The sequence below is a fragment of the Neomonachus schauinslandi genome, chromosome 10 (genome assembly GCF_002201575.2).
Source record: "Neomonachus schauinslandi chromosome 10, ASM220157v2, whole genome shotgun sequence".
NCBI classification, from domain to species: domain Eukaryota; kingdom Metazoa; phylum Chordata; class Mammalia; order Carnivora; family Phocidae; genus Neomonachus; species Neomonachus schauinslandi.
The window spans coordinates 31,337,426-31,346,419 of record NC_058412.1 but is presented as its reverse complement, the minus strand read 5'-3'; the positions used below and the strand labels follow the sequence as shown (position 1 = coordinate 31,346,419).

The 8,994-nt window shown below is 37.1% G+C and overlaps 1 protein-coding gene across 2 annotated transcripts in view; it reads left to right on the top strand.

Moving 5' to 3' along the window:
* The first annotated feature begins 1,718 nt into the window (after nucleotides 1-1,718).
* Nucleotides 1,719-8,994, top strand: part of CDKL4 (cyclin dependent kinase like 4) — a 34,462-nt gene continuing 27,186 nt past the window's right edge. Inside the window, exons 1-2 of one of the 2 annotated variants that reach the window (XM_021697611.2) lie at nucleotides 1,719-1,941; nucleotides 5,161-5,282. In XM_021697611.2, the coding sequence (XP_021553286.1) occupies nucleotides 1,774-1,941; nucleotides 5,161-5,282 (290 nt within the window). In that variant the 5' untranslated portion in view covers nucleotides 1,719-1,773. The remainder of the gene's footprint in view (nucleotides 1,942-5,160; nucleotides 5,283-8,994) is intronic. The other variant, XM_021697610.1, reaches the window with a different exon arrangement.

Genomic DNA, 8,994 nt, shown 5'->3' with positions numbered 1-8,994 from the left:
AAAAAGAAAATCATAGATCAATAGATCAAATCATCTACGTAGAGGGAAATAAAATAATACTGACTTAAATACCATAATTAAGCTTTTTGGCATATTTGTAGTTTATTCCAGTAACCATAGGGCTTATCAAGCAGGTTAAATTCATAAATCCACAAAGATTTATACCAATAACTTTCTAAAGCAAATTCCTAGTATCTACTGTTTTCTTCCGTATCACCTATAACTAGGCTAAAGAACAAATGTATGCATGTTTGTATCTAAACACATTTAAGATAATAATATCTATGTAACAATTCAGTATAACTAATAGAGTTTTCAGAACATGATCTATGATGAATTTTCCATGTTTTTAAAGTGTTTTTGCTTCCATTTTCTCCCTTTCATAAGAGAATAGAATCTACAAAAAAATATATGTAGCATTGTAGAATAGTTTAGTAATAGTCATTTACCCAGGTAAGCACTTTTCCCAGTTGTGTATTTCTATGGTGGCAAGAAAGTGTAGATGATTTCTTTCTCCATTGAGACAATCTGTGGATGGAAAAGATGTTAGTGAAGTAAAAAAAAAAAAAGAAAAAGAAAAGAAGGGTACTCATTTGAAACATGAGAAATTTATAAAGTGGTCAACTCTTTCACTTGACATTTTATTATTACTAAGGCCTGGATTTGCATTCTTTTGAATTAACTGAGAGGCAGTATAGCGTAGTGATTCAAATTGTGATCTCTGGAACCTGACTGCCTGGGTTCTAACTCCATACTAGCTTCATTTTGTCTCGGTTTTATCATCCACATAATTGGATAAAAATAGCACTTCATAAAATGGTTGTACACATAAGATGTGATTTTCATAGGACAATGTTACTTAAGTGCTAACTATTATCACTATTAGATTATATTAAGATTCTGCTGGATAAAGTGGGGTGGGATTTTTGAGACTTACTCGAATTTTTATATTTTTAATTCCTAGACTGATTTATTTAATAATGTTGGCCTTATTTGTTATTTAATATGTAATCCCAATCACTATGAAATTCACAAGTGGGTGAGGCAGGACAGAAAAATATTTCCATGGAAATGAAGATAAAAGAAAGCATTCATGAAAAATTAGAGAGACCTGTCTTCTTTTTTGTGCTTTTTATTTTCTTTGGGAGCTAAGAATTTAAGGATCTGTTCCTTCATACATACAAAAGCTAAGAGCAATAAATGATGTGCCAGAAAGATGTCACTGTTTGTAATGGCAGCTTTATTCCACAGTCCACATCTACTCTTTCTTCTCTCCACCAGGTGGAAGTATAGCACTTTGTATGTGTCTTGTTCTCACTTCTTCCTAGTTCCCCTAGTCCAAGGGGTGAGGAGGGAAAAGAAACACTGAATGCAAGAGTATGAAATGTTCCTTCAGCTGGATTTTACAGCACCATATTTTCATCATTTACTTGAGGATAATGAAAATAGACTAGATAATGTTCCTTTCCACAAATTCTTTAATTCAACTGAGGTAAAGGCAGATCCATTATAAGAAATATAAAAATCTTTGCAGTAGCTGGAAGAACCACATTAAGACAACTGAATTACCAAAATAATGTTCAAATATTTTTAAGTGTATTTAAAATTAATTGGTGGAAATACATCTTTGGCATCCTGAGTAAATCGGTTTTATGTACGAGACTGTGAGAACATTGTCCTTGATCACTTGATTAAGCTGAGTCATCTTATTTTCCAGATGTAACATTGTGCTGCAAGTCAATCAATACAGTAATTTAAGTCCTTTCAACTATAATGGAAAAGTATGAAAAATTAGCTAAGATTGGAGAAGGGTCCTATGGGGTTGTATTCAAATGCAGAAACAAAACCTCTGGACAAGTGGTAGCTATTAAAAAATTTGTGGAATCTGAAGATGAACCAGTTGTTAAGAAAATAGCACTAAGAGAAATACGTATGTTGAAGGTAGGTTCACTTTCTCTGTATATCTATAACATCATGGTATTGGATGAAATATGTATGCCAACATTACAATTTGAATGAATTTTAAAGTGATTTTTTTTTTCTCATTGGACTTAATTTCTCGGTATCAGCAACTATGGAAAATAAATTATTACTTTGGACTTTTGGCAGTTCTGATATTGAAGTACTTCCATTCTGGTTGGTAAATATCCACTGTCCTAAGTCCTTTGGCCCAGTGTTTACCCACCCCCTCCCCTGCCTTGGCCTTGCTCTGCCTTACACCCCTCCCAAATCCTTCTCCCCACAAACCAGCAACTAAAAGAACATCTCCTGGCATAGGAGCCCACAGGACTGGACCCATGCCCCTGTAGGCATCGATATGGGGTAGTCCTTCCTGCTCTCCACTGGTTCTTAGGCATATTGAGTATTGCCCCAGCTATGTATACACATTTTCCACAAAGATTTTGTTAGCTTTTTTTTTTTTTTTAAATAAACTCTCTGCCCAACGTGGGGCTTGAACTCAGGACCCAGAGATCAAATCACATGCTCTACAGACTGAGCCAGCCAGACGTCCCTAAAGTTGTTTTTACTCTGAAAGGATTTGACATGTAAGATTCATAAGTCTTCAATGTAAGTGTTTTCCTATCCTAGAACTCTTCTGGTTTTAGAACCATAAAAGAACTTAGGGATGCTTCCCATCCAGCATCCTTATCTTATCAGAGAGGAAACTGAGGCACAGGACAGCACTTCTCAAACATTAATGTGCAGAATTAATGTGGGAATTCCCCAGGTGACTTTGCTAAAACACAAAATTCTGATTCAAAGGTCGGTGGTCAGTCTGAGATGCAGCATTTCCAGTAAACTCCCCAATGGTACAGACGGTGCTTGGTAGACCACACTTTGAGTAATAAAAGTGTGATTTCCTCAAGAACATACAGCTGACGTTTACTTTTTTTTTTTTTTTTTTGACGTTTACTTTTGACACGGGTCATCTTTTTTTAGGAAAACCCCAGAAATCAGTTTTAGAGGAATATAATAATTATATTATCTGTCCTTTCAGGTGTTATTTACAGCAGGTTTCCTCAAACTATTAATAGTTTAAAATATAAGTTAATACGCACGGAGTTTTCAAGATTACATCCATCGTAAAAACCGGTTCACTGTTACCTCACAGCCGGCAGAAGGCGCTGGTTAGCCAGCCGGCTTTGTTACAGAGCTAAGCTTACAGGGTGTGTCGGAAAGGACTGCGAGTTGTTGTCTAATAAAAGTAATGCTTTTTATCCACCACCTCCCTCCTCCTCATGTCTGCAAGGAAGGTTAACGCTCAGGTAGTACCTCCTGGGTCACAATGCCCACATTTTAAGAATGGACTTTCAGGTAAGAAGTAGCCAGATCCCACCTCAGCGTGGTGTCTGGGGATGGTTCTCATAATGTACTTCTTGCCAGCTTCGATATGTTGCCCTCCGCGCACCAGGAGCAGATTCCTTCCATGATAAACTTACCTTACCTTCCGCACATCTTCCTGTTACTTAAATGTGATTTGATTTTTGTCCTCCTTATTGCCTATGTTACTTATACAAGTCACTGTTTTTCTGAGCTAAGTTAATTTCCTTTGCAAAGGGGATATAAATTGCTTATCTACCCAAAGACAGATTCGACCAGGTTAGCTTCTATGAATCCCTTACTCTCCTGGTAAAGCCACTGTTTCCCTTCCATTGCATGGCTTTCACACAAAGCTGGCTTACCCGTGTGGCCTGTTTCCTCCACTCTGCCTCTCTGCTCTTTCAGGCAATGGCAAATTGATTTTGTGCTTTAGACATATTTAGACGTATTTTTAATATGTAATAGAGTCCTTTTTCCCAAACTGTTGAGCACATAGTTGCAGGGTGATTTTTTTTTTCCCCCTCAAACCATGCTTACAGATACTGAAGTAGAGGATGCTATCGCTATTGGGCCTGCAAAATATTTCTGCAGCTCCTGCTATATACAAAATCCTGTGTTCCCTCTATATAGGTATCTTTCTGAGTAAGTGGCGTAGGGTTTGAAAAGTGATGTATCTAATATACTGGGAAAACAGGGAAGATGAGTTATATGTAAGTGGGAGTGATCAGATATCCTGGTTTATAGCTTTTGTCCCGGAGTCCAGTCTGGTTAGCACCCTCTTTCAAAAGCATCCTGGTTTGCGTGCTTAATTATATGGTCACCCTAGTTATAGGCAGGGAAACCGTATCTGCCTGTTTTCCTGGGACAGTCTTGTCTTATACTCCTTACCCTGATAGGATGATAAATTATATAGTTACTCTATGATGGGTTATCTTAATTAGAATTTTTCCTCTGGTTTACAACATTAAACAGGCTGCCTTGTGAAATGCTCCAGCTTGAGATAGAATTTAACACGTAAAACATCTAAGCATAAGAGAAAACAATAGAATCAAAGAACAGAGCTGAAAACATGATAAATTAAAAACACACTGTGGGGACTCCTACAATAGGAAGTTTAATCAGATTTGAAATTTGGGCTCTAGTATTTCTGAGAGCCAACACTAAAATTCAGACTGCGTTTAAATCTAGCTGACATTGGGGCGCCTGGGTGGCTTAGTCGTTAAGTGTCTGCCTTCGGCTCAGGTAATGATCCCGGGGTCCTGGGATCGAGTGCCGCATCGGGCTCCCTGCTCCATGGGAAGCCTGCTTCTCCCTCTCTCACTTCCCCTGCTTGTGTTCCCTCTCTCACTGTGTCTCTCTCTGTCAAATAAATAAATAAAATCTTTTAAAAATAATCTAGCTGACATTTATATTAAATCCATGGCAATATGCAAGCTAAATGGGGATTGATAATTTTTATAACCTTTTACTCAATAATTCCATCTCCTCTGTCTTTTATCCAGGTTCCTTTATGACTTGGGTATTTAGAATTTTCACAAAATCCATATAGTATTTATGGTATCAGTGTCCAATATTTTATGTTGTGTACTTTATTTGCTATCTCTGGAGAGATTCAGGCAGTTTAATTACCATCTGTTACAGGTACTTTAGAAGAAGAAAAATGTCTTCTTTTTTCCTTCAACCTTAAAGTAGTTTCTCTTGTGAGTAACCTTAATAAAATTATCCACAAGAGATGCACAGAGAATAATAAACAAGGCCTTCTGTTTAAATTGTGAGGGATCTGGGGAGAAACTATCAGGAGAAACAAATAACCGAACTTTGATTTCAATTCCTTTGCAGCAATTAAAACACCCAAACCTTGTGAACCTCATTGAGGTATTCAGGAGAAAAAGGAAAATGCATTTAGTTTTTGAATACTGTGATCACACACTTTTAAACGAGCTGGAAAGAAACCCCAAAGGGTAAGTAATCTGGAAACTGAGGCTCTGTATGGCCATTCAGTTTCATTATATGTGGGATTAACTGTGGCAAATTTCAGATCTGAAACACACTCCTCTTTCTGCCAAGATGCATCTGCTGGCTACCCTTCTCGCATCTTAGTTAGGATGTGCTCAGAGAGAAATAAATATTAACCTAGAGTAAAAATATTTAGGAAGACAAATCAACAGCAAATATAAATCGCAGTGCATTTCGAGGCTAACTTATGTACAGGCAAACCTTGGAGATATTGCAGATTTAGTTCCAGATCACTGCAATAAAGCAAATATTGCAATAAAGTGAGTCAAATGAATTTTTTGATTTCCTAGTGCATGTAAAAGGTATGTTTACACTATATTGTAGTCTATTAAGTGTACGACATCATTATGTCTAAAAAACAACTGTACATACCTTAATTTTAAAATATCATATTGCTCTAAAAATGCTATCACCTGAACTTTCAGCAAGTCGTAATCGTTGATTGCAGATCAGCATAAAATATAATAATAATGAAAAAGTTTGAAATATGAGAATTACCAAACACAGAAACTCAGGTGAGCAAATGCTATTGGAAAAATGGCGCGAGTAGACTTGCTCCACATGGGGTTTCCACAAACTTCCAGTTTGTAAAAAACACAATGTCTGTGAAATGTAAAGCAAAGCACAATAAAGCAGAGGGCAATAAAATAAGGTATGCCCTCTGAATTCAAGGAATGAACCATGGTTCAATATTAGAATTCATAAAATTCACTAACAGGTTAAAGGAGAAAAAAAAATACATGTGGTTGATAAAATTTGGAAAGGCAGTTGATAAATTCAATGTCCTTTCCTGATTATTAAAAAAAAAACAAAACACCTTAGCAAACTAGGATTAAGATTCCTCTGTAGCACGCATGCGCCACACACACACACACACACACACACCCCCCCACCCCCCCCCCTACCCCCCCTTCAAATCAACAGCTAACTTTATACTCCATGCTAGAGGAACCACTGTTAAAATGAGAAACAAGGAAGTCAGTTGTCACCACTACAATGTAACATTGTTCTGAGAGCTCTAGCCAATGTAAACAAATAGAATATATAACTTTGGAAGCAAGATTAAATCATCTTTATCAGGATGATAGTATTCTACAAAATCTAAGAGAATTGCCTAAAGAGTCATTATAACCATTGGAATTCAGTATAATGACTACAGCCCTCCAAACTCCACACACAAAAATTAACAGCTCTTGTATCAGTCAGCACTCCAGAAAATCTAGTGGAGAGGATCTCGTTCAAATACCAACAACAAAGAAGTTTAGAAATAAAGATAAAAAGAATTGTTCAGACGCTACATAAAGACAACTTACAAACCTTAACTGAGGTACATAAATGATTTTTTTTTAAATGAACATATATTTCTGAGTGGAAATATTATTATAAAGATACTGCTCCAATTTATTTATTTATTGCTCAAAAATCTAATCAGAATGCCAATGGGATTTTTTTAACTTGAAAATCAAGTTATCTAAATCAATAAATTTTTTTAAAAGAAAAGGGACTTTTTAACTGCCAAATATTAAATCAATTAGTTTTAGAGATTCCCTTTGACAAAAAGTACCATAAACAAAACTAAAAAAGAAGTGGTAAGTTAGGTAATTTGTTTGCCAGATGAAGAATTAATATCATTTCATTTGCAGATTTTGCAAATCAAATGTTTTGAAAGATTAACACCCAGTTAGAAAATATATTCATTTGGGGCGCCTGGGTGGCTCAGTCGTTAAGTGTCTGCCTTCAGCTCCGGTCATGATCCCAGGGTCCTGGAATCGAGCCCCACATCGGGCTCCCTGCTCAGCGGGAAGCCTGCTTCTCCCTCTCCCTCTGCTTGTGTTCCCTCTCTCGCTGTGTCTCTCTCTGTCAAATAAATAAATAAAATCTTTAAAAATATATATATAGGGGCGCCTGGGTGGCTCAGTTGGTTAAGCGACTGCCTTCGGCTCAGGTCATGATCCTGGAGTCCCGGGATCGAGTCTCATATCGGGCTCCCTGCTCAGCAAGGAGTCTGCTTCTCCCTCTAACCCTCCCCCCTCTCATGCTCTCTCTCTCTCATTCTCTCTCTCTCTCAAATAAATAAATAAAATATTAAATATATATATATATTCCTTCAAAAAAACTTGAGTAGAATCCTACTGTTGTTCCAGCTGGGTGCTAAGGATATAGCAGTAAACAGAACATACAAAAAAGTTGCCTAACTTTATGGAACTTACATGCAATTCCTACATGAAAAAGCAAATCATAAAAAAGAGGAGGGAAATGACAAATACACCTCGGAGAATATGTTTATCCTCCCTATTAATCAGAAAAATTCAAAAATTTAAGATAAGATACCATTTCTTGCCTTTTGGGCAAAGAATTTTGCCCAAATTGGGCAAAGAATTTTGAAAAACCAAAATTCCTAGCATTGTTAAAGTTGGGAATCAGGCACCCTCATTCACAGCTGGAGAGAGTATATAATTAGAATGGAAATTTAGCAGTATGTATGAAAATTCTTTAAGTGGTTTTAATCCTTTGACCAAGACATTCCATTTAGAGAAATTTATAATAGGTGCAAAAAGTTATACATAACAATGTTCAACACATCATTATTTACAACAACAACAAAAAATTGGGACTGACCTAATTTTCCAATAGTAAAGATTTGACTCGGGCGCCTGGGTGGCTCAGATGGTTAAGCGTCTGCCTTCAGCTCAGGTCATGATCTCAGGGTCCTGGGATCGAGTCCCGCATCGGGCTCCCTGCTCCTTGGGAGCCTGCTTCTCTCTCTGCCTCTCTCTCTCTCTGTCTCTCATGAATAAATAAATAAAATCTTTAAAAAAAAAAAAAAGATTTGACTCAGTGCACTTTGCTATATGCATACAATGGAACACTATGTATCCAACCCATTAAAAAGGAAGCTGTAGAATAATTCATGCCCTGGGGACATGTTCATGAAATGGTATGTGAAAAAAATGAAGTTAGAAAGTAGAATGTTCAGTGTAATTGAAATTTATTTTGAATTTATCCCAATATCCCAGCAAATGCACATATTTTACTTTTAAAATAAAAATTTAAAAACCAGTTTACATGATAAATTAATTCATAGTTCAGCTTTATTATGAGTTAAATAGAATTTGTATTGGTTTAGAGGACAGATTGTTCAGCCATCCTGTAAGTTAATTTATAAATTAATGTACATTTTCATAAAGTTAGAAATGTAAACTTCATGTATTGTTCAAGGCCCTGAAAATAAAACATACAATACATACAATACACATACCTGTTTAACTGAACTAACCATCTTTCTCTTCCTTCTATGTACCATAAGCCTTCCTGCCTGTGGAACTTAGCTGATGCTCTTCCTTTAACCTGGAATATTCTAACTTACTCCATTTTCCCTATCTCTATCAGCATCTTGACAATGGGAAATCCTAGGGGTACCTGGCTGGCTTAGTTGGTAGAGCATGTGACTCTTGATCTGGGGGTTGTAAGTTCGAGCCCCGTGTTGGGTGTAGAGATTACTTAAAATCTTTAGGGGCGCCTGGGTGGCTCAGTCGTTAAGCGTCTGCCTTCCACTCGGGTCATGATCCCGGAATCCTGGGATCGAGCCCTGCATCGGGCTCCCTGCTCGGCGGGAAGCCTGCTTCTCCCTCTCCCACTCCCCCTGCTTGTGTTCCC